Source organism: Pogona vitticeps, chromosome 3, assembly GCF_051106095.1.
Source record: "Pogona vitticeps strain Pit_001003342236 chromosome 3, PviZW2.1, whole genome shotgun sequence".
NCBI lineage: Eukaryota > Metazoa > Chordata > Lepidosauria > Squamata > Agamidae > Pogona > Pogona vitticeps.
In genome coordinates this window covers 35,549,555-35,576,674 of record NC_135785.1, presented here as the reverse complement: position 1 = coordinate 35,576,674, position 27,120 = coordinate 35,549,555, and the positions used below count along the sequence as shown (strand labels likewise).

General features: G+C 39.5%; 1 protein-coding gene across 14 annotated transcripts in view; it reads right to left on the bottom strand.

Moving 5' to 3' along the window:
- DOCK10 (dedicator of cytokinesis 10) overlaps positions 1-27,120 on the bottom strand; it is a 222,607-nt gene that overhangs the window by 164,316 nt on the left and 31,171 nt on the right. For 10 of the 14 annotated variants that reach the window (XR_013542985.1, XR_013542984.1, XM_020792590.3 and 7 more), the window contains exon 1: positions 10,540-11,790. The exons of the other annotated variants lie outside the window; for them this stretch is intronic. Coding sequence is in view for 8 of the 10 variants with exons in the window: in XM_020792590.3 (XP_020648249.3) it covers positions 10,540-10,701 (162 nt within the window). In the remaining 2 variants the exon portion in view is untranslated. Of the gene's footprint in view, positions 1-10,539; positions 11,791-27,120 lie in introns of those variants that run through there. 14 annotated transcript variants of the gene reach the window in all.

The window sequence follows — 27,120 nt, the reverse complement described above, 5'->3', positions numbered from 1 at the left end:
TAATCCCAATGCTTTCTGACTTTCTTTTATAATCTCTTGGTTCACAATGACAGAAGCCAAGCCACATCAGGGAAAATGTGCTCTTTTACACTACTCAGATAGTAGGCAGCTGGCAGTTCTGAATCTTGCCTTTATGACCTTGCCTGGACCTGCCTTCTCATGCCCCAGACCTAAAGAGTCTTCCTTTTTGCCAATATTGTGGTTCTCCTCTTGACCACATGTCTTATTTCAAGTTTGGTTCCAGATCTACTTCATTCAAGCTGATGTTTCATTTACATCCAACTTTTCAGGGTGAAGCATCCCTTTCAAATCTTTTTATCATGTTGGATAGTCTCATCAACAGATTTTCCACTTTAATTAGCTATCACTTATCCCAGCATTTCCAAATACCAATGGTGAAATACAAGAAATCAGGTTCATTAGGGCCAGATAGAAAAGATGCACCACTAATTTATAAGGCAGGAGAGTTTCTAAATATAAAGCTGTCCTGAGGCTTCAATGATGCTATTAAAGTGATAAAACTGCTATATTTGATGGGGGTAATTAGTTCAGCAAAATACACTGAGTGACTTTTACTTACTACAAAACACATGTTGATAGTGATTAAAACTAGATTCCGATAGTAAAAAGCAATGGACTGTTTTGGAAAATGTTTAAATCTGTTGCTCAGGCAGCGATAAATGCATATGTTCAACATATTTCATCTCATAAATGATTAGATTCAGGCACACATCCTTTTCCCTAAGCAATTAGGTTGCCAATATTCAAGTTGGCCAATTTAATGGTGCCTGTAAAAGCCATCCAACCTGAAGCAATTAGGAAGATCTAATGTTTCCCTCCATGAAATGAAAAGCTTCGCTGGCTGGTTCTGCAGAAGAGGAGGCATACGAGCAAGCATGCCAGACCTCTCCTACTAGGTACATGGCAATCCCATAACCAAGAGGCCTCCTATATCTATTAATGATGGAAATGGGGGAAAAACTCTCTGGCAAACACTGAAGTCCATAGAAATGGGGCAGCTTGATGCCGTTTGCCTTATTCCCCCCCCCCCATTGTGAATATTCTAAAGCTACGATGCAAAACTAGGTAACAGGAGCCTGTGGGGTACATACAGCCCCAGTGATCCAAATGCCCTCTAAAAAACAATTTTTCAATTCAAAAAAGTTTGCTGTAAAAAAATCCCTTGCATATTGTTGGGGTAGGACATTGAGGAAAATTTGTTATGGATAGCTCAGTGGTTTAGGTATGTGGCTGTGGAGCCAGAGCTTGGGAGATTGATTCCCCACGGTGCCTCCTTGATAAGGGCTGGACTCAATGATCCATAGGGTTCCTTTCAACTCTGCAGTTCTATGATGTTGATGATGATGATGGTGATGATCTTCTGAGGGTCTTTCAGCATTCCTCAGCCCCTATTGTGGTTTTTTAATCCATGGCCACCAAAGGGCACAAGAGGGTTTTCCCGGCAAAACTCTCACCCACCCACTTTTGTAAGAAAACCTTTTGGGAGGTACAAGTTGTGGGAATGGGTGTTGTTCTCCAAGATCCAGGAGCAGGTATGCATAACCTAGGAAGGGACAAATTAGAATGAATGTGTTGTTTAATTAAACCATACTGTGAATGTGTTGTTTAATTAAACCCTACTGTGAACATGATTTATTCTGAATCAGCTTGGCACATGTGTTCACCTGTGTAAATTGTGTCTGTGGAATTTGTCAAATAATGGATGCCAGAATCACAGGGTTCAAGTTGCAGAGAAACCTTGCAGTTTGATCCATTAGATTTTTCTTCTTCCTGTAATCCTGAACTAGCACTATCCCAGTGTGCAAGAAATAAAGTAAATAAAGCAAGTATTAAAAATAACAATGGCAGAAGCAGCGGCAAGTGGTGACAAGTGGCTGTGAGAAGCAGCCAGCACAAAGGTGGGTGGGTGAGACAGGACAAAGCCTCAAATGCAATGAAATTAAAGAGCACACTCCTAGTGATTGGGTTTTGACTGACAGTGCTAAGGTGGATATTTGCAAAAAAAAAAAAAAAAAAAAAAAAAAAAAAAAGTCTGTGTAAATTCACTCCTGAGCAGTGAAAGTGTTTCAGCTGCAGGGAACGCTGGCTTTTTGCCTGATTGGTAAAATTATACTCCACAGAAAGGAATCCCTATTTACAAATTAAACCTCAACCTGAAACTTTGAGTGTGACTGAGATTTGATTTCCAGCCTGTATTACATTTGAAATCAGTTACCGCTCACATAAGGACTGTGGATTAATGCAGGAGTTTATCATTCATATTGGATGTGATGCAATTCACATTCCAGCCCACAGCCTTCCTCCCTCTGTTCCTATTTCTTCCAATCCTTTTATGGAATGTAAATATGGGAAATAATAATGAGGACCCAAAGATAAACTGATAGGATGATTTAGTCCTAATCTTATACAGTATATATTAGAATTTTTTTAAAAAAAATGGAGGTTGATCAATGGAGAGGGAAAAAAGCAAGAACATGCTCCCTCAGTCATGAACATCACAACCCAACTGCCTATGTCACTGAAACACCACCTACTGACATACCCCAATCTTTACAAGAATGTATCACAACTAACCACATGGTAATAAGCCCGTTTGGATCATTCTGGCTTGAAAAAAATGTAGAAACCTTTCCCCCGCACAAGACGGAGAAAAAAAAGCCACTGTGGGAGCCTCTGCATCATGTGATTAGTAAAAATACTTCAAATTGATCCATTTTATAAGTGGATTAAATTCCTCAGTAGTTTCAGTTTCAGTGAGAGGATTTGGGATCGGTTGTCCTTTTTCATGGTGGTAGTCACCAGGTAGGGGAGGCTCTGTCCCCCTCTTTTTCTTTTCATTTTTCATCAGAAAACGGACCAATTCTGCATAACCACCACAGCTCCTCAGAGCAGGCTCTCGCAGGTAGCCACCCTGAGAGAGGCCCAAAAGTCATCCATGAGAGAGAGAGAGGGTCTTCTTGGTGGTGGCACTGAGGCTATGGAAGCAGCTCCTGAACTATGCCTGCCCCCCTCCCTGTACCCATTTAGGAAACAACTTAAAACGATACCCTTCAGGGAGGCTTTTCCATCTGATCCTGGCTGAGCACTTCCCATTCAGTCCACTTTATTGTGAACATTTTTGGTGCCATTGATTTATATGCTCATGTTCTCCTATTGCTATTTCTGCTATATTTTAGTGTCCACTATTTATTTGTTTTGTTTTTTAATTGCCTGTGAACCACCCAGAATAGTGCCTCAGCACTAATGGGATGGTGTAATTTAAAGTAATAGATAAATAAGTGATAATAATGCCCTTTCTAGTGAATCTATCACAGTACAGATGCCATTCTGCACAGGAATTTTAAACAATACTGTGCAGCTTGATGTTTCTTTTGCAGCTTCCAGGTGAATCCTACACAGAAAAAAAAATGTGATTCTGCTCACCAGCTAGCTCTACAGATCCCTTACACCAGGCATTTATTTGGGGGTGGGGGCGGGGGATGAACAGAAAACATTCAAGAATTTCCTGAGAAAAATAAATCTCACACTGAGAAATCTTCCTGCAAGGGGAAAAAAATTATTTCTTTTCTGAGTTTCTCTCCAAAAGAAGGCAGCTGGGCGACTCATATCCCCAAAACTGTCACTTCATTCACTGACTGGAAACGCCAAGAGAGGGAGAGGCTCATTTCCCATAACTGATCAAAGCAATGACTGCACATTTTGATATGTTATCTCTGGTTCTGCTCAAATACATAAAAAGCAAAAGAAAGCTCATAAGTAGAGCCTGGAGCCTCTACTGGTTATGACCTTGATATACTAGTTTCCCCTGCATGCTACCCTCTGTGGACATGGAGAGCAGGATAATAACTAAAGACCAGAACTAGGTCACATTTCCAAACCCTCAATGCCCTTACACCCTAAAAGGTGAACTGAAAACACAAGCTCATTCATCGACAATAGTTTGCATGTACAAAACAACCACCATGGATCAAAATCTACAGGGACTGTATCCTTAATTTCCAATATAAATCTAGTGCATTGATTTATTTAAATACCTTGATATTATCTACATTGTGTTGCTTGTGATTAATGTACAGACCCTATCAGTAGAACTGATTGTAAGCTGGTGTATAAGCCAAAGTAACAAAATCTCATTCTTTTCAATGACTTCACTTATCTGGACAACTCTAGTGTGGCAGATTAGAATGGCTTACGTGGGGAAGGCCTCCAGGTTAGAGGCAGAGAGTACATGCTTCATATGCAGAAGGCCCCAGTACATTAGCCTTAGCATGGGAAGAAGGTCATATCCTGCTACCCATGAGCTGCCCCTGGGTCCCAGGTTCAGTCCTGGTATTAGCAATTCAGAGATCAGGTAAAGAGAAAGATCTTAGTTTTAGGTCTTGAGAGCTTCAGCCAGTTGGAACAGGCCGTATTTGAGTAGCCACTAAATCTAGTTGGATAATCAGCAAGTATCTTAGAGATTACATGTGCATGTCGTGGAGTTTGGAGAGTCCTTTTCTGGTCACCCTCCCCCACAAAATGCTTAATTATAAAAAACTGGGGTTTTTAAAACTAAAAAGACCCCTTGTATCCCAGTAGCCATTACAAATGAAAAGCCACAGTAGCCTGTGTCTTTTCATTTTGTTGATTTCCTCTGTCTTTTTGACAGTTTGCTTTAGTGGAAACAACAAGCCTAAAAGCCTTTTTGGTGATGTTCACAGGAATAGACTAAAAGACAATTTCAGTGACTAAATCTGCCAGCTCCCACAAAGCAGAGACAGGAAGCAAAAACTCAAGACTTTCACATTGGAAGCTGACGCCAAAAGTGTTTACTCCATATATAGCTGGATAGCTCAGTGTGTTAGAGGTTCAATTTCTCACGCTACATAGTTCCAGAATATCACGCTCTCCCCAAAGAAAGGAATAGTGAACCATGTCTGACCATTTGGTGCCTAGGAGATCCTACAGAGGGGTCACTGTGCTTCAAAAAGGATGGCACATAATAATCGTTATACAAAGAAACATCACAGAGAACAGAATAAAAAGTTCAGTGCATGCTGATTGCCTGACACAGACAACAGCTCTGGCATCTAAGCCTCACACATTAGGAATACATTCCAATCCCCAGGAGGATGGTTAGCTGGTTGGTTGGTTGGTTGGTGACATTTGTACCCTGCCTTTCCTTCTGTGAGCTGAAGATGGCATACATGGCTATCCTGCTCTTCACTGTATCCTAGCTACAACCCTGGAAGGTGCATCAGGCTATGATAATATGACTGGTCCAAGGTCATCTACTATATATCATAGCCAAGTAAGGATTTGAACCCAGATCTCCCAAGTTCTAGCCCAGCATTTTAACCACAATGGCACAATGGGCCCAAATTAATCTCTGTTAATTGTTATGTTTCATCAACTTGCTTCTTATTTTAGCAACCATATGAATTAATGATCTTCAAAAGGTCCTATACTTAACAGCCCTGCTCAGGTCTTGTAAATGAAAGGCTATGGCTTCCTTTATTGAGTCAATCTATCTCACTTTAGAACTTGCTCTTTTCCCACTGCCTTCCACTTTTCTTAGCATTAGTGAGCCTTGTTATGATACATCCAAACAACAATAGCCTTAGTATAGTCTTTTCAGCTTCAACGGAGAGTTAGGGCTTAATTTGGTCAAAGACTCATTATCATAATGTATTGTACGGAATGATATGAAAACACAGTTTGCTTTGCTGGGGAATATGGCATGATCAAAGATTAATTTGTAGAAATTAAATAATCAGTAGCAACACATTAAGACTGTAATCTCTGTAATTAATCTCTAGCAATGTTACTCTAATATCCAGCAAAACAAGTGGGGTCCTCAAAATATTCTGTACAATGCTTTGCAGTTTTTCTGGTACCATGGGCAGGGAGAAAGGAAAAAATTCAGACTTATAATAAAAAGGAAATTAAACATGAGGTATGGAGACAGAAGAATGTGAGACAGTGGTTAGCAAGCAAATGGTAGTAAAGTATCTTTTCAATAGCAGTGTGCCAATTTAATTAGAACATTTTCTGTTTGGCTGCTTTTTCACAGAGCTCTTCAATTCTCCTAGGCTGCCTCTGCCTCTTGAACTTTCTCTTTTATTTCTCTCTAGTTCCTCCCATTACCTCTCTCATCTGGAACTATATTTTGGCCAGCTAGCTTGCTCTTCTAAATCCCTCTGCTTCATTGTCTTTTCCTCAATCTACACCTCTCTGAAAGTGCTTATTTGCTTCCAAAACCAAGTCTGCAAATCTCTGCTATCTGCCATGGTTCTTTAATGTGTTTATACCTACTCATATTAACTGCTCTGAACTGGAAGTGAAGAACAATCCAGAAATTCATAGTTAAGAACAAAATTCTTATGACTTGGGAGGAAGTTGAATGCTTAGCAAATACAACTTCTGCAGCATTCTTAAGCTGCTTCCTGAATAATCATTTAAAAGGAAAGCTGGTCTCCTTGCAGCCACATAAAGTATGAAAGTCAGCTAAAGTTGCAGCACTTGCCAACAGCTTGAATTTTGAACCAAAGCATATTTTTGATTCCCCCCCCCCTCACTGGCTCTTCCAGACTATAACAAATTAAGAAAGCATGACATCTCCTACTGCTCCATTTCTAGTGGATTTCATGTTCTTTGCCTAATGCTGTCTTCATATGCCTTTGCTGGGACAGCACTGAAGACTCAGAAATTTCTTCCTCAAAAGTTACTTCCATTTTCCATACATTCTCCCTGCTCTCTATCCTACTCAACAACACTGATTACTAGCTTCTGCTGCTACAACAGCAATATTTTTCTGCCCCCCAGCCTTCCTATTCCTGAATTCATTATTTGGGTAATCCTTCCTAATCAAGGATTATCTAGTGAATGAAGAATGTCATGATGCTATGTCGGATGTGATGATTTTGACAGCATCAGAAAAAAGATCTGCAAAATAATGGTATGAATACTCAGAAGAGGTTTACCATTCCCTTCTTCTGGGGGGCTTCTGGAACTATGTAGCTTGCCCAAGAACACTTATGTCAGCTTTTGTCCTACAAGGCACAATGGGGAATTAAACTTCCAACCCTTGCGTCTAGTGCTCCATTTCACTGAGCTATCCTGCCATCAAAAATGTTCTGCATTTTTCTCTAACGGCCAATTCTTCAAAATATTTTTTGTGATATGTGCTGTCATGTGGCTTCTTATTCATGATAAACTGAACAGTTATGCTATTGTTTATGGTTGCTATTGTTTCATAAACTAAATGGTACATGCAGATGGCATCAGACTTATAGATTACAATTTGCTGTTGGAGGTACACAGTATTGCTGTACTAGTATATACCTAGAACATCATAATGATGGATACATTATGCATCCATCAATAAATACATCAGCTTTAATAATTAATAAATATTTCCATGCAGCAAAACTTGTGAGTACACTAGAAATAAACCAAAACAGGATAGTTGGCCCAACAAACAAGGTGAAAATCTAAATGCCTGGCCTAGATCCAGGTTCAAACACTCTAACAGCTAGCAACATTTTCTAGCCAAACCACAAGGTTTGGCCAGCCTCTCATTAACAAAGGTAAATGACACCAGAGTTCCAGATGTTGCTAGCCTTTGTTTCCATCAGCCTAAGCCAGCCTAGCCAATTATAAAGCATGATGGGAATTAGAGGGCCTCAGGATGCCCACATCTGGTTGACAGTACTTGCTAAACCAATTAAATTAGGCAAACATGACACAGATTCCTTTGTAAACTATTCTAAATGAAAATATGACTATAGCTGATTTCTTACTAGATTGTATGGGTTTAGAAGTCTACTTAATAATACTCATGTGCTGTCAAATCAGTTATGACTTATGATAACCCTTTTCAGAGTTTTCTAGGTAGAGAATACTCAGGTTTATCATTCCCTTCTTCTGGGGGTCATCCTGAGACTGTGCAGCTTGCTCAAGGCCACACAAGCTGGCTCTTCCCCCTGGAGGCACAGTGGAGACTCAACCTCCCAATCTCCGGCTTCACATTCAGATACCTAAACCACTGAGCTATCTAGACAATGGAAATATACATAGAAGTGTTAGGGGGAATCAATGAAGCTGTTAACAGCAGCGAATGGTTATCCACCAAGTACAGTTATGAACTGATATAAGGCCATGGTGTCACCTATTGGATGCTTTTCAGGTCTTATTAAAATCAATGGCAGGTAATTTACTGCAAAACGGAGTGGACCCATTAAAGCGGGGGCTTTAAAAAGCAACATGGTTAAAAATAAACTATATATAGTTTTTCGAATATGTTGACAGCCTCAATAGGAGAACCTGAGCTTTAAAAAAAAATTTTTTGGATAATAGCATTCAAGATCACGCAGCATCACCAACAGAGATACTGGCTGCAGGGTTCTGGAAGGAGAAGTCCAAAAAACAACCTTCCCAAGATCTGTTTGTTTGTCCTTTCTATGTCAAGCCAACACATATCTATGTTGTCCACTTTTTAACAATAACTTTAGTCTTATATAATGTTTTTATATGGCTTTTAAGATCTTGATGGATTTTAGTTCTTCTTTTCTTGTTATGGTTACTGTAAGTTGCCCTCTGTATGAACATGGGAAGGTGTGTTTGAAAAAATGTTGTAATAACCTGCCCTCTCACTATTATAATCTGAATTTATAATAATTACTATGTAAATAATCCTCAGAATCTTCATTGAATGATCATATAAGTATACAGAACTATACAGATACAGCTCCTGACTGCAGGTCCAAGGGCTGAGAATTCAAATCTCCGTTGTTTTTCTTGAAAGTGGGGTCAGCAAAGAGATCATCCTGACTGACGGAGTTACAAACTCAACCACTTGTGTGGCCTTAGGCAACCTGCACACTCCCACAGTGCCCCCACAAGGAGGGAATAATAAACCAAGTCTAGGTATTTTATACCTACAAAACACAGGAGAATCATTATAAATTGGAACTGATTTAACATCATATGACAATTACTAATTACTATATCAATAATATCCTTCTTAACAATGTTATCCTATAACCATTTACCTAGCAGTAAGCCCTGATGACTGCAATATGGCTTATTTCTTAGTAAAAATGCACAGGATTGTATAATTAATTCTCATAAAGAGTATGTTAAATTTTAAAACTTTAGAAAAACAAGATAATGTCGTTCACAAAGAATGAAGATTACAATGTTATTGTGATGCTAACAGGTGTCTTGCTAATAATGGCTGAAGAGTTTGATGCTTGAAATATCATCAAATGGAAGTTGGCCATACTCTTTGTTCATCCCTTAATGCTCCCTCTTACCTGCTTGTACTGGCAGAGAACAGGTGAAAACTTGAATACCTGTATAAAAAGGGGGGCAGAATGTGCTGTGACTCAATAAGAACTATGTAGATAAGGGATAGGTTAAGAATCTGCAACTGAGTCCTGTTTACATTCCAGCCTGCTGAATGTCTCTGAATGACAAAGATTCTCTTCACTAAGGCAAAGTTTATAAGAAAAGTCAAGATTATATTCAGTGATATTTTACCTCTATGGGCAGTGAAGCATCGCAGGCAGACTTGAGCAATAACAGCAGGCAACACCATACCTGCCTTGGGACCTTGTGATAGCTCATCCAGAGTGTTAGTGAATCTGAGAAAATTGTGCTGTGGTCATGGTAACTGGAGCAAAACCACTAAGGAACAGAGGATCAAATCTGTTTTTATTTTATCACCCAGATACGGAAAATGTGGTTCAGTAATTAAGTTGGAGTAAGTGCTCTGGAGAGCAGAAACAGACAACGGAAACAGGGAAGATGTTGCATTTTATCACACTCAAATCTGCTGCTTTTATCTTACTAGAAATAAAATATGATTTAGGATGGAGGTAAATATTTTGAATTCATGTCTCCTTGACTCTTTTCAACAAAAGGAAAAAAAATAATCTCATCATTATTTATATACTTCAGGCAGTTATTCCTAATATGGTTGCCTATTGCTGATAATTCTATCATTAGGTTTTTTTAAAAAGAAAAAACATTCAAAAAAAACTTGAAAGCACCAAAAAACAGTTTCTTATTGCAACAATTGGTTGCCTGGTAGGTAATTGAAAAGTAAATGGGAAACACCTTGCTCTGAATATATAGCTGTGTCTATAGCACTGGTGTAGATGTTGGGCAGGAAAATTTGTGACACTGTACACATACTTGGCTACACTTTAAAATTCAAAGTACAAAGATACAACATACTACAGTCAGAATATTAAGCCACTGCATCTCACAAGACTAAGCACAAAAACACAGAAACAAATGAAAGAGCAAAGAACTGCCTTCTGTGTTGCCTGTAAGCCTTTCTGACTTTCAGCTGAAGAGAAAAAAGTGAACATCAGAACGTGTTAGGTAACTGACAGAATTTCAATTAGAAGGCTTGACAATTTCAAGCACATTAAGCAAATGCCTTTTTTCCACTCTCTCTTTCCCTCCCTCACAAAACATCAGTCCTAACAGCCCTTTCAACAGCGCCTATTTGATAAAAGTATACTGTACCATGATGATGAGAGTTCTGGGTCTGCTCATTTCATCATCACTATCCAGAGGCAGGATTTCATGTGACAATTCCTCTTGCCGTCGTCTACAAATATGCACGCAGTTCCTCTGTACCACTGAACGAAAGGCTTGAAGCAGAACAATGCTGGCAGCACAGCCCATAGCTGCATCCTGAAGCCTACAGAATAACTTCTATGTTTATGCTGTGTTTAGAAAAACAGTAGCTCCTTGTCCCTGCAAACAGACTACAGTGCAGCTGCAAAAGCCAGCCAGCCAGCTACTCTCTCTCCAATCGTTTCCTTGAGCTGTAATCATCTGATCACAACCAAATAGCTTGGATGCAGATATAGGAAAGACCTGATGCCCAGAAACTGCACTTGCATACATACAGAAACAGCGTATTAAAGTCCTTTCTCTTTTCTTTTCTTTCTTTTTGGTGCTGCAACTCTTTCTGAAACTAAACAAACAAACAAAAATTAAGAGACCTATTTCTCTTGGCTTTTTCAGTAATCCTCTTGATTCCAGATTCATGAGGCTGAAAAGTACAAGCCAGCTGTTTAATAAAATCTGGCAAGACTTACTTAAATGACAGTTGGTGAGCACACAGGGGCACCAGCAGTAACACCCATAACGAGAATTAACCGTAATAACTGAAAATGAATGCCCCATTTTATTCCTTTAGTAAGATTGAGGAATTAGTTTCAACTTCAATGGGAAGGAGTAATCTTTGATTTTGTGAAATATAGCTAGCATATTCAAAAATATATAATAAAAGGAAAACCAGAATAAGTGCAAACAGTGTGAATGATATAGTTCGCATCCAAAACGTCACTGGTTTTAATGAGAATTGCTACTGTTTACTTCTAAAAAGCTTTCTAATAGTAATTGTGTGTGTGTGTGTGTGATCTCACATATGCAACTATTCTACAGAATGGAATTTTAATTTTTTAATTTTAATTTTTAAACTTTTTCAGAGGTAGCTTGTGTGTGGTAAATCTCTCCAAGGAGGGATCGCTCAGAAAGAATGAAGCACACATGACTCCTGGCGCACATGAGGAGGCAAGATTCTTTGGAAAAGACCATCATGCTTGGAAAGCTTGAAGGCAACAGGAAAAGTGGAAGACCAAATATGAGATAGATTAACTCCCTAAAGGCTGAGTTTACAAAGGCTGTTTAGGACAGGATACATTAGAGCAGGGGTGTCCAACCTTTCACCTTCCCTGGGCCACATTAGAAGATGAACATTTGGTTTGGGCCGCACCTACATTTGGAGGATGGCTAGGGCCGCATGGGGAGGGGCAGCCCTAGCCGTCCTCCACAGCCCCACTCCAAGCGCGCTTACCAACAGCTGCGATCTCAGACAGCAGAGGCTGCCAGCTTCGACTCCGGTGGCCTTATGGGGCCAGGAGGGGGTCCACCTATTGACGGGGATGGCACAATGCAGTCACACAGCAACCCTCTCCCCTCCCCTCCTGCTCCTTCCTTCCTTCCTTCCCTCTCTCCCCCTCTACTGTTGTGACATGCCCCGGCCACATTCCGGCCGCAAGCACCAGCAGTGTAACTTGAAACTTTGGAATTTCATTAAAAATAAAAAATTGCACTGGGCCGCATTATGAGCTGACCTGGGCCGCATGCGGCCCTCGGGCCGCAGGTTGGACAAGCCTGCATTAGAGATTCCTCTTTCATAGGGTTGCCATAAGTCAGAAGCAACTTGACAGCACATAACAAGAACAAATATTATCTGCTGACAGTAAAGTAATTTAGACAGCAGTTAAAAAGGTGCTTGGAAATAACATGGCCAATTCTGTATAAGTAATAAGAATCTTAACACCACAATTATCTCAATGTTTTAAGAACTGATAATCAATTATGTCTGTAGAAATAGACATTTTAAATATAATAATTTCTGAAGTGAACTTTTTCTACAATCTTATTTCCAGTTATGCTTGCTGTTACATTGTTTGTTTGTTTGTTTGTTTGTTTTACAGTCTTGTCCATTCAGACACAAAGGGACTTGCTGTTTTGGGAGGCAGTGGGACCTTTGCCATTGAGATTCATGGGGACTTGAGCAAGCCTGTAATTCCCATTGATGTAATCTTTGGAGCAACTGTTTCATGAAATCACTTTTTAAAAAAGAGAGAGAAAGAGAATGGTGCTAATGCTGTTCCCTGGAACCATTTTACGCAGGAGTTGATTAGCCTTTAATTGCTCAGTAATCTGTCACATTTAACGAAAATATTTACCATGGTGATGAAATGAGTTCTTTAAAAGCATGCTGTCTACTGCCAAATGTCTTTTCTTTGCTTCTATCATTAAACTGTCAGCAGTACCCAGAGTTTTTCTTTCATTCTATATCTGTTCTCTCATTCTTATGACTCAAAAGCACTGCGAAAAAGGTCCTGGAAGAGGCCCTGATGTTTACTTCTACACAATCTTTCAGGTCTATTGTCTGAAAGCCACAACATATGTCTATTTTTTTAAAAAAACAGTGAACGACTATGAGTTTTTTCTTACTGCTTTTTAACTAACAAGAACAAGAATGGTGAACTACTTCACTGTGTTTTGGAGCATTTGGTTTCCAGGTTATTACCCTTAAAGTTCTACACACCTTGGGACCTACTGGACTGCCTTTACTCATTTGAGCCCTATTGAGATAATCCAGAATTATAATTCTAAAAGTGCCAACTGTTAAACCTGATTGTGAGCCACCCTGAGTAAATATAGTCTAGAAGGGTGAGATAAAAATCTAATAAAAATAAATAAATAAAATAAATAAATTGGATTGAATATATCAGGAAAGGATATTTTCATGTTGTTACCCCAGTGCCTTGGAATTCTTTTCCTGAGTCTCTGTAAAGAAGGGGAAGTAAGGTAGAATTGCCTCAATGTATCCTGTTCCACTTCAGTCGTGCCCCGCTTAACGATTACCCCGCATTACAATGAATCTGCATTACAACGATCTTCTTGCAATCGCAATTGTGATCGCAAAACAATGTTTTAAATAGTTTTTTTTCACTTCCCGATGATTGGTTCCCTGCTTCGGGAACCTATTCTTTGCTTAACGACGATCAAAACAGCTGATCGTTGGGTTTTCAAAATGGCCACAGGGTGCTTAAAATGGCTCCCCGCTGTGCTTAGGGACGGATTCCTCGCTCTACAGGCACTGAAAATGGCCGCTGTGTGGAGGATCTTCACTGGATGGTGAGTTTTTAGCCCACTGGAACGCATTGAACGGTTTTCAATACGTTTCAATGGGTTTTTTAAATTTCGCTTTATGACGTTTTCGCTCTACAGTGATTTTGCTGGAACGAATTAACGTCGTTAAGCAAGGCACCACTGTACTTACGCGTGATAATGTATATAAGGTTAATTTGTCTGATGGGCTTTAGGTCATTATTTATTTTTATTTACATTTTTACTATTTATGTGAAATGTTTTATTAATTGATTGTTGTGTTATATGTTATAGATGTTGTGTTATATAAGATCATATATATGAATGTAATTCATTCCGCGACTAGTGCTGTCTTGCAAAATTTTCATCTTGCGAAAAGCGGTTTCCCATAGGAATGCATTGCAGTGCATTCCTATGGGAACCTCGCAAGACGAAAATAATCCATACATCTTGCGAGGCATCAGTCTTGTGAAAAACATTCATCTTGCGAAGCACGGCCATAGAAGAAGCCATCTTGCGAGGCACACAGTGATTGCAAAAACCATTTGTCTTGTGGGTTTTTCATCCCGCGAGGCGTTCGTCATGCAAGGCACCACTGTACAAGCAGATACCATGTTCTGTCCTCATTATATATTTCATTCACTTTGTACCTTCCCTGATCCTATGATAACATGACAACTTGCTGGAAAGGGTGCAATGTATTATCATGACTTACCACAAATTCTTTCACCCACATTCAGCCAGAGTCAGCAGTAAAGGAAGTGAAAGTGTCTCGTTACATACACAGGGGGCAGAAAACTGTAGCTGCTGAGGGCAAGGCTTCACCTGCTGATCCCCTTAACATACACAGGCATTGCAATAATATGCAACAATATGCTGCCGTTGGGATGACTTTACACTCAAGCAACAGAGAAAAAGAGCTCCACTCCCATCCTGTGGGGCTCACAGTTTCCTGACCATTAAATGAATTACCTGGGAGCCTCAGACCTTTGGGGAAAAAGTCAGGAATATTTACTTTCAACAAAGTCACCACTGTTGATGACATCATCAGCCTTATGCAGCCTAAGTTACAGGAACAAGATTTCAGTCACCATGTATTATAAAAACAAAAATGAAAGAATGTTTAGTGCCATAAAGGGTGTTCAATGCAAGCTTTTAAGGACTGAGATATACTGTTGTGTCTGCAGAAGTGGACCAACACTCACACTGAAATAAACCTGCCATAACTCTTTTGTTCTTATTTTTATTATATTCACTAGGTGATTCACTAGAACTAGAGTGGGTGGGAAGGAGGTAAACCTCTATTTACACACACATCTCTGAGTGGCTAGCTGTAGATTAGCAAAGATTTCTGACTCACAGTTGGTTTAACAACAATAGTGTCATATTATATAGCTGAAATGAAGAAAGCTTGGGATACCCAGGAGTACATTTGTGGGTGCAAAATTCTTACACTATGAATTAAATCCAATTGTTAATTACAACTAGAGTAGCTCCATTACATGAATGGAATTTGTTAAGTCAAGCTGTGTACAGGTTTCATTTGGTTTACTTCAGTTGGAACTAAGAAGACTTTGGATTTAGTTCAATGTCTTTTACATGCCTCTCTGCTTAAGACATCTTGGAGTTCTTAATTGCAGCAGCATATGTGAGCCTTCAAATATGAAATCTATTGGAGAGTTCACACAAACAGCAATACTGGAGCAATGTTAATTTGTAGATTTGAGACTCAGAATTCTCTTTTGATATACATGTGTGTGCACCAACAGATAAAAGAATTCAGTCACAGTAAACTTTAAGAACTTATTTAAAATATGTTGAAGGATAAACTAACAGTAATTGAACATTTGACTTGGTATAGATTTTGTTTGTGCTTGGCAGACTTCTTGTAACAGTTGCATAACAGACACTTATCAGTTTCCTAACATCTTCTTTATTAACTCTTACAGACAAATACGATACACACTAAGAGCAGACACCCAGCAATAGGCAGTCACGAATGAAAAACTAACTTATCAACAGACAAGCCTCATAATGATACTTTTTCTGGCAGTAACCCATCTAAGCACCTACAGTATTGGCCACACATGATCACTTATGTTCAGTATTGTGAGTGAGTATTCATTCTTATATACTCATATACAGGGTGAGTGGTATATGATATTTACACATTCTAACAGGTCAAAGCTGATAAAGGACAGTCTAGGAAACCCAAGGAGGTCCTCTCTCTTTCTCCTCTTCCCCATGCAAAGAAATGCATGTTCTTGTGTATAAGCTGAGTTGCACTCAGCTGCTTCCAACAAGGTTTATCCTCCAGACTAGGAAAGCCAAGCCATTTTTTACAGTACTTCGTAGTTTCTTTTCTTCAAACAGAGTTCCAGAAACGCAGCAGCATAGCTGTGCCATTTGTTTCAAATGAAAAATCTCAGAACCATTGTATTTTTTTTTTGCACCACTGTATTTTTTTTTACTTTCCACTCTGCACATGAGGATGAAGTGGATACTTCAGACATATACTTAGCAGATGATCGACAATAAACATTCCTAGCGCTGAAAATCATAACAGTATCAGTCAGGGTCTGTCCAATTTCCTCCATGGCGTACACCATTGGCTCAAAGACCCTGCTGTATAGCCCTAAGCAGTATTCATGCCTCTTGCTCTTGCGTGACAGGTGTTGCTCTTATTTTATTTCTGTCATATTGGAGTGCTTGAATGAGAGGGTTTTATGAAGTTTGGTTTCTATGGTAATAAGATTCTATCCTGCCATGCAAATGGATGCCAGATCATTCTTTTCCAAATCTCTTTAAAAGCGGTGGAAAAGGAAAATTCACAGGCCTGGATCAGGACTATTTTTTCTCTCTAAACATGCCCATAAGGAGAGTAAGGGAGAGAGAGGTTGTGCAAGACGTGCCTTTGGAGGACTAGAGAGCAAAAGCTTATCCCAAAGCAGAAAGACAAATTCCTTGAAACTGAAGTATGGAATCAAAGCCAGAGAGTAGGAGTTTTGTGCTTCCAGCCAAGGCAACTGTAGCTCAGCTGGATTGGAAAAAAAGCAGAGTAGCTAGCCACACTTGCAAGCCCACTTATTTTGCTGTGAGAATACAACAATGGACCATTTATATTGTACTATACAGCATTATGTTATATCCCACATTTCAGCAGAGTTTCTCAAAGGACCACACAGCACCAATAAATAAATATGCAAGAAAAAAAAACATTGGAAAAATTACTCTTTGGGACTACAAACAAGCCAGCATGTTCACTAGTTTGGGTCCTCTTGAGGAGGAAGAAACAGTATGTACAAATGAATGAATAAATAAATTATAATTCCTAAAAGTTACCTCTCCAAGTTCTGTTCCCATCAACAAATTGCTTTCCTGAAGGGCCACTAGAACACATCTAACACTCTCCAGTCTGGGGGCTTCTGTTCCATTGACCGGTTTGTATGCTGTATGTGAACTAGCCTGCTGTCAATGGGATCTACACAGGTTCACACTAACTGTGAAACTTATTGTTATGCCATCAAATATGTTTTTCACATATTTGTATTTTTAAAATAATAATATTAATAATGAAATGCCAACATTACAAAGACATTGTACAAAATGATGTTAAGGCTGCACATTTCTGGTCACCACACCTCAAAGAAGACACAGTGGAACTGGAAAAGGTGCAGAAGAGAGTGACTAAAATGATGAATGGGGTGGGGCACCTCCCTTATGAGGAAAGGCTATAGCTCTTTAGTCTGGAGATAAGGCACCTGAGGAGGGGGGACATGATTGAGACATATAAAATCATGCAGGGGATGAATAAAGTGGATAGAGCGAAGCTCTTCTCCCTCTCACGCAGTACCAGAACCAGGGGACATCCACTCAAATCGAGTGTTGGGAGAATAAGAACAGACAAAAGAAAACATTTATTTACCAAGCATGTTGTTAGTCTGTGGAACTCCTTGCCACAGGATGTGGTGATGGCATCTTGCCTAGATGCCTTTAAAAGAGGATTGCACAGATTCCTGGAGGAAAAGTCCATTGCAGGTTACAAGCCATAATGGGGATATATAATCTCTGGGCTTAAAAGGAAGGTACCTCAAAATGCCAGGTGCCAGATGCAGGGGACGGGTATCAGGAGACAGGTATCTAGTTGTCTCGTGTGCTCCCAGAGGCATCTGGTGGGGCCACTGTGAGATATAGGAAGCTGGACTAGATGGCCTCCTGGCCTGATCCAGCAGGGTTCTTCTTATGTTATGTTCCTATGTTTTAGCAGGCAGAACCGCTCAATCAGATGGAGCCACTTGCTGATAGCTTGATTCCTCACTGTGCATTCTAGAAGAACCAGCCTGAGTCCCAAAACATCTTTAGTAAATCACTTTTGAGTATTCACAGACATTTCTTTTCATGTATGTTCCACTTTCCTCCAAAGACTTAAAAGTCCCTTACTCCCCTATTTTATCAATGTACAACCAACCTGTAAAGTAGGTCAGGTGCAGAATTAAAGACTACCCTAAGAAGATCCTGCAAGCTTCATGACTGATTGAAGATTTAAACCAGGATGTCCCCACTTCACCACACCACTGTTTGAAAGCCTTTATCACAGGCCTCATTATAAATCAAAATGTATCACTGAAAACAAACTACTGTAGTACATTATACTACTCTTAGATTAACATGAATGAAATCTATGCACTACAGTCCCCTGAATCTTTGCTTCTGCCTTTAGGAAAGTAATGACTTAGAGTCAAGTCGGAAATGGAGAAATGAAAGTGTGGTATGTTTCCTCTTGGTTTCCAAAAGGCTGAAGCATGCATGGAAGGTCACATTCATATTGGCTTGGTAAAACTTCTGAAGATGAATGTGCCAGGCTCTTCTCTTCTCTGTGAAAATGGAACATTGAGAGAACACTGAAATGAGTCAGCACATGGTGCAGTGGTCAGTATATCAGATGTTAGGACTAGGAAGACCCATATTCAAATTCTTCCCAAGCCATAAACCAGCACTGTCTATCTTAACTTACTGTCCAGTGCCATTTTGAGGATGACTGAGGCAGGGTAAGGGAATGGCATAAGCTTCCTGACCTCCTTAGAGGAAATTATATAAATGCAGTCAGTAAGAAAAGACCTTGTCAAGGTGACTGCACTTAAAGCTGCAAAGTTCCATGTAATAAAAGCAATCATCCACACTGTATATGAAACAGTAGCATGTTTACTGAAACCCTCTATAAACAGGTAGTCTGGTACTGACCTAAAAAGAAAAGGACTCTGTGCCAGACAAGTTAAATTTTAAATGGACTGTTAAGAGCTTCAAAGATCAAGTAATTCCAGAGGTTGGAAAAGTTATTCATTTGGACTACAACTCTCACAATCCCCAAACAAGCTAGTGACTGGGAGATTCTGGGAGATGTAGTCCAAAAAAGGCAATGTTTGCAAGCTCTAAACATTTTTTGAGGAATATTTAAGAATTCAGTTTCTCAAATGTTACTAAATATAACTGTTTTGTTTCAGAAAAATTAGGAAGTGACCTAATACATAGGGATCACAACAATTTATTCGATTGCATTGTTTCAGTAATATTGAATATAAGGCATGTTTGGTGATCAGTCCTGTGAGGTTTGGGCACCTATTTCTCTCCACCTTACTTTGCTTCTAGCTCTGGTGAATATATGATCTCATTATCTCTCATTATTATACCCCGTGGAGTGTAAACTCTATAGGCAGCTGCCTTTCACTTGCATAGACATCATGAAAATAATGCCATAAATCTTCATATGTGCATCTAGCTTTAAAGGTCAGCACTACTAAACCTGAAACATGAACTACTCCTATCTTAAGCTCTTTTCCTAAACATGTTATTTTCCTAAATAAGTTCTTTTCTCAAATATAAGCTCTTTTCCTAAATATGCAGCATAGACAAATCCACAGCCACCTATCTGCCATCCTTCAAAACCATTTTTTCAAAACTTAAAAATATTTAATGTTAAAGTAGTACTTTTAATTGCATTCTTGTTTATTTTTATCACTTATGGAAACAAAGTGATATTAATAGGTATGATACAAAATAAGCCCTTTACCACTGCTTTCCTTACAGTTTGGAAGCCCTTGTGGGTAGGAAGGCAGTTAACAAATGCTATAAATAAATAGCACAGATTTAAAATTGTGTATCTTTTCATGACTAAGAGCAATTGCTTGGACACACACACAAAAAATTCCAGGTGTCCAATATACTAGTAAAATGCTTTTATTTAGCTTGTCTTAGGTAAAGGTAAAGGTTCCCCTTGACAATTTTTGTCCAGTCGTGTTCGACTCTAGGGGGTGGTGCTTATCCCCGTTTTCAAGCCACAGAGACAGCATTTGTCCGAAGACAATCTTCCGTGGTCACATGGCCAGTGCGACTTAGACACGGAACGCTGTTTACCTTCCCACCGAAATGGTACCTATTTATCTACTCGCATTTGCATGCTTTCGAACCGCTAGGGTGGCGGGAGCTGGGACAAGCGACGGGCACTCACTGCGTCACGTGGATTCGATCTTATGACTGCTTGGTCTTCTGATCCTGCAGCACAGGCTTCTGCGGTTTAGCCCGCAGCGCCACCACGTCCCTTGTCTTATAGCATTACATTTTGAATTTCACAATACTGCATGAATAACTAATTCACAATCTGAGACCAGCTTAGGTGCAACCCTGCAAAAGCTTGCTTATTTGTGAGCACATCCCAGGTGACGGCAAGAATGTTTAAATGACCACACTCTGGAGGCCGGGTTAATGGCACTTGTCTTCTTCACAGAACTGCCCCCTGGCTGATTCTGTGGGAAATGCACACAGAATCAAGCCCATCTACCTGAGTAGTTGGGTCTTTTAACATTCTCCCAGCTATGTTGGACCCACTATTGGACAAGGAGCTTCCACATATTAGAGGAAAACATCTGTAGAATGCATTACATATTCTGTGTTTGATATCTCTAGAGGAAACACAAATGCTTAATCCAGAGGCTCTCCTGTCAAAAACCCGCCATTTCTTGTTATTTCCAGAACTTATTTTGTAACAAATATGAATCTGAAGATACACAAAGCATGTCAACATGGTCCCATCTCTATAGACATTAAGTTCAAATTGGCATATAATAGCTGAAACCCTATTGCTTCAACTTATGACTGATGATGCCATTGGCTGCAATTATTTTTCAGAACTAACACATTTCCCATTCTCCCACCCCTCAAAGATCCCAAGGCTCCCAGTGGTGACAAAATTCCAGGAATTAAAAAATCTCCCTATTTCCCACATCCCTCTACAGCTTCCCTATGACAAACAGGACCCCATGGGAGCCTTGTGACCTCTGAGGGAAAAGATATTTTTTTTATTTTCAAAGAAATTACCATGGGTGATTGTGTCGTATACTCTCTATGCAGTGTGACTTAAAGCAATAGGATTTCAGCCACTTTGTACAAGGAAGGAAATCTTTTCTAAACAAATGTGGCAAATTTTGCCCCCGGATATTCTGGGGCTGTAAAAAATACAGAAAAGTACACCTGTAATGATTAAAGAGTTGATGCAACCCCCAATGAGAAAAGATGTAGAGGGGGGAAATTTTGATACAAGGTAGCAGGGCATGCATAGAGAATGTAGGGAAGGAGATGTTTTTCTCTTTAATATTAGAGGCCAATATCTGGAGGTCAGCATTGACCAGTGAAGCTGCTTGGAGATTCAGAACAGATAAAACGAAACAATCCTTTGCACAGCATACAACAGATTCATGGAGGATAAAGCTACTGTTGAAGGATAAAGGTAGTCATGATGGCTGTATGCTATTCAGTATTATAGGCTGTAGGGCTATTGGATCAAGTTTGATAATTGACAGATTTCTGTTGTACCATGTTTTTTCCTTGTGGGCTCCTTATTAGCAACTGGTTGGTTCACTATGAACAGACTGCTGGATTAGCTAAGCCTTTGGTCTGATCCCACAGAGCTCTTGTACCTCTGTGTAAACAGTTTATAAGCAGCCTGCCAGAATGACTTTCAGATAACTGGACAAACTGAATAGGAGTGGTAGTCAATGATTAATTAGACCTAGTACATTTGGACAGTTGCCAGCATTATGCTCAGTTCTGCCCAGTGCAAATACAGTCCAACAATATAAGGGCATTGTTCATCCTTGAAAAATATGGATGTCATATCTGTATATCAAAAGATTAGAAAATATCATAAAGAATAAGCATCATAGGTCATGTTTCTAAAAAGCAATAAAAGATCAGTTTCCAGACATATGACTTCTATGCCTCCTTAATGATTTAATCAACTATATAATGATAGATGCAAATAGCAATACAAAAATTGTTATCGACCTATTGAAAGAAATTGGATAAGTTTAAAGCAGTTGAAAGTGATGTGTTATGTTTAAAGTTTATTTGACTCGAGACCATTTTTTGACAATTATATTAAGTGCTTTTTTAAAATGTAACATGGCTTGAAATAAATGTAGATTTGGGTGAAATCAAACTGACTAAATGGTCTTGCAGAAAGAGCTGAACAAAAAAAATATGTACATCATAATTATTCTATTAGGCCTAAACAGGTATCTGTAGTAAACAGGTATATGGGCAGCATGATTAAAATAAAGTTTCTGGCTTTAAAATATAAGCTTTATTCACTAGTAAGCCAATTCATCTAAACTGTTTAGAATCAACAAGCCTCTTTCTGTAATCGTCTTGGCGAAAATCAGCCACTCTTCAATCCACTCCATTATTTTCAGCAAGAGTTAAATCTTATGTATCCATCCACAGAAGTCCTATTCATTTTAATGAGGCTTAGAGTATATCTAAAGTGTAGTTACAGCGATCTGATACCTCTTTAACTGTCATGGCTCTGTTTAGTAGAATCTGGAACTATCAGTTTCATGAGATACTCAGAAATCTTTGCTGGAGGGCTCTAGCACCAGAATTATAGCACTCGAGCTCTGCAGCCAGAAATTCTAATTACAGTGCAGTGTCCCAGGAGCAGAGGTGACAGTTATCAGGGCACTGGATAAAGGACACTTAAGTTCATCAAAGAAAGTGAGGCAGGGAAAAAAGCAGGTGGCAGCAACTGAGTGACTACAGCATATGCCAACACCTGACACACTGGTATCTACAGATTCATATGATTTAAAGATAGAATTCAGATCACATTTGAATCTTGAAAATGTCTTCAAACAAAGGAAACAAAATTAATTTGTCTATTTAATTTATAGCCCACCTTTTTCCCAATGTGACAGCACATGTCAGCTATCAAAGTGGTTTAAAAAAACCAGACAAGTACAAAATAACAATGCATTATAATATAAAACACATTATGTAACACAACAATTTACAACTTGGAATACAATACAATTAAACATATAATACTAAATGCAATATAACATATTAAAGGGCCATTAAGTGAAAAGTAGTTAATACATTTTTAAAAGTGCATAAAGAAAGAGTAGGAATTGCAGTATCTCCCATTAAAAGCTCCACAACCTGTTCAAAATGCCAAAAGCCTGCCTAAAGAAAAAACAAATCCCTGCTTGCTAGAAAGATAGCAATGAAGGGAACAACACAGCCTCCCATGAATGAGTCTGACAGCTTGAGAACAGCCAGTAGAAAGGTATCACCCTCGTATGCCTACAAGAGTGGTGGGACCAAGAACAGGTCTACCTGTGAAGATCTTAAGATCTGAAGAAACTCATTTGAGGAGAAGTGGTCCTTCAGATAGTCTGGAGAAAAGCCATACAGAGTTTTATAGGTCATAGCCAGCACCTTGAATTGTAAGTTGCATGTCCAATGCCTCCTTTGCAAGCTTGCTGTTCTTCATATGTAGAAAGTAACAAGAGAGAGGTGACAGACCAGCCACGTCTAAGGATGGCGAGCACATCAGGGTAGCAATTTTATGTATATTTTAAATAGCATACGGGATATAATACAGATAAGGCATCCTTCAGTCTCAAGAGACTAATGTGCTCTATATGGAGGACTTTGAACAGCATCCAGTGTGGCTGAGAAGGCCAATACGAGAGTGACAATCCCTTCCACACTGAAAACAAATACAATCTGTCCCCTGTCCAACTCCCTGATTTGGCTGGTTTTGGGACTGCCTCTTTGCCTCAGCCTGCCGGACAAGGGTCTCTTCAAAATGGGAGAGGATATGATGCACCGCCTGCCTCCATGCTGAACGCTCGGATGTCAAGGTTTCCCATTTGTTGAGGTCCATTCCTAAGGCCTTCAGATCCTGTTTGCAGATATCCTTGTATCACAGCTGTGGTCTCCCTCTAGGGCGATGTCCCTGTACCAGTTCTCTATGCAGGAGATCTTTTGGAATCCAACCATCAGCCATTCTCATGACATGCCTGAGACAACGTAGACATCACTGTTTCAGTAACATACACATGCTAAAGATTCCAGCTCGTTCTAGGACTACTCTGTTTGGAACTTTGTCCTGCCAGGTGGGATATAATACTGAATAATTCAACAGGCCAGCTTTGAGGTCTCCAACACCACCTTTTGAGCCTGCCCCTACCAGAAATAAGTGCAATGTCTTCAAGTTCCAACTCAGAGAGGGCAACTAATGTTTTATAATGGTTAATCATGCTGAAAGCCACTCAGAAATATTGCAAAACCAATATGAGCACTCTGTTCCTGTCCAGTTCCAGAAACAGATCATCCAGGAAGACAATAAAACCCATCTTCATTGCAAACACTGGTTGGAAGCCAGACCGAAATAGATCTAGACAATCTGTGTTATCCAACAACTCCTGGACATTTGATAAATGAGTCTGCTGATGTGGAGTGAGGAACCTGCTGCCTTCCAGATGCTGCTGGAAAATAAAGAGGGCTAGTGGGAGCTAGGAAACAAGAGCTGGAGAACTATATGTTCTCCAATCTTGATCTGGTGTACAAAACAAGTACTGGAAAGAATGAATTAGAGGATGCATTCAAGAAACAGAACACCTGAGGAATGAGTGAATGGGAATTGTAGCTTACTTTCTGTATATCTAGGTAGAAGTGATGAATGTATAAATTGGAACAGAAGCAGTTAACAGATTTCTGTGCTTCATATTCTTTCTGCAATAAAAGGAAATACAATGAACCTAAAGCAATTTAAAGAACTTGCTGTTAAGGCTACAATTTTAAATATTGGCCTTCTTTCTCCCCTGAAGCTGGAAAATTTCTCACCACAGGAACCGGCTGACTACTTTTTGTTCAAAGGAAATGGGTCAACCAAAAAAAAATCAATCTAACCACAAATAAATTTTGAATCTTTCCAACTCCTGTTATTAGACATTTGGCCAAATAGTTTGAAAGTTGGGTAGGGTAGAGGGCAAAGCAGAAATAGACCCTTTTATTCCATGCTGTGCTGAAGAAATAATGGGCCTTTCATTCTTTTAGGCCAGCAGTGTACATTTTCATAATGCAACACTTAACAGACTGCTAGAGAATCACGATATTTCTCCATCCATGAGTAACATAATATCTGTAGAATACTAGGCAGCTACTAAGAAGACAGACAAATAAGGCAATGCAAAAATTAGTATATGGCACCCTCTAGGGATTAATACTTGAAAGGCTGATCCATTACCCAAAATTGTTTTAAATCTGTAGTGTCTTACATTGCTGCTAAAAAAAAAATGAATTAACGATGTATTTTAAATGGTACAAGTCCAAATAATTACTTTCTTCAATTTAGGAAGGAGAAGGCAAAAAGAAGGTGTGCTTCAAGTTAGTTTTCCCTCTAACAAATTGTCAGTATCATGACAAAAAGTTGCCAGGCTGTAATCCCCATGAGCCCTAGCAAGCACAGCCAATGGTATGGAGAGTATTAAAAATTTAACACAACAATTAAAGAAATTTGAAAACAAAATTTAATTAAAATAGAGGTAAAATTCCTGCTCTGTGCTTTCTTCCCCACCAAGAAAGTTGCCAGAAAATTTATATGATCTTCTTTCGGGAGGAGTTCCAGAGCCCAAGTGCAGCTAGTAAAAAAGGCCTTTTACCTAGCTCCAAAGAAATACACCTCCAGTTGTTGAGACATTCAATTAATTAATTAAGTACATGTCATCAAGTCAATTTTAACTTTTGGCAACCTTTTCCTGCATTATCTAAGTTTAGAATACTCAGAAATGGTGTACCATTTCCTTCTTCAGCAGGCACCCTGGAATTGTGTAACTGTAACTTGAGCAAAGCTACACAGGCTATCTTTTTATGCCAGGAGACACAGTGATCAATTGCATTCCCAGTCACTAGCTCTACAGGTTCCCAACTCACTACGTTATTTAGCTGTCTGGGACTCTCAAGCAGGGTTCTGAAATTCAGCTTGACAGGTGGACAGACTGACATGGGTGGAGGTGGTCCTCAAAAAAATTCTCATTTTAAATCAGGATTTCAAGGTTCTTACTAGCACTTTGATCTCATCCCAGAAACACTGAAAGCCAGTCACTTCAAGAAGGAAATCACGTTCTGTGTATATAGCTTCTCCTAATAACTGGGCTGTTCTCATTCTCTGCGAAAAAGGGTGTCTCAACACATCATTAAGACACTCTATTGGAAAAAAAGGGGGAGAGCTGCTGTGAATGTTTTTGTTTTTTGTGTGAGAGCAAATAATATTCATTCATTCATTCATTCATTCATTCATTCATTCATTCATTCATTCATTCATTCATTCATTCATTTATATCCCACCCATCTGGCATATTCTACTACTCTGGGCGGCTGTAATTTGTAAAAAAATCTCTTGTGGGTTTTTGTTTGTTTGTTTGTGGGGTTTTTGGCACAAAGCTTACATGTAGTGCAAATACAAAGATTTCTGGGGAGGAGGTTCCAAAATTGGGCGGGGAGGAAGCAAAAAAAAAGGCAAACATTCATAAAATGTTCAGTTTTGTTGTGCAGAAAGAAAACCCAAGGGGGGGGGGCATGGTCTACAACAGAGAAGAGGTTGGGAGCCCCTCCAGCCCAAGAGAATTGTGCAGACTAAAAGCAGGAGCACCAGCTGAGGAGCCCAGAAGACTCCTTGTCAGTACTGGCTTTCTCAAGAATGCAGTGTTTCCTTGAGATGAATCTCTTCCTCCCAGGGAGATCAGTTGTCTAGGCCACTGGTTCTTAACCTTGAGTTACTCAGGAGTTTTGGACTGCAACTCCCAGAAGCCTTCACCACCAGCTGTGCTGACTGGGGTTTCTGGGAGTTGCAGTTCAAAAGCATCCGAGTAACAAAGGTTAAGAACCACTGGTCTAGGCCTTCAGTTGATCTCTGGGTGGAGCCACAGCAACACAGTAAAATACCTCACTCTAGGGTCTATAGGACTACAAGAAAAAAAATTGTTGTGCTGTTTGTGTCCCAACCTTCGCTGTGATTCTTCTATTCTGTATGACCTTAGACTGCCTTAACTTTGCCTGTTTAAACCTCTC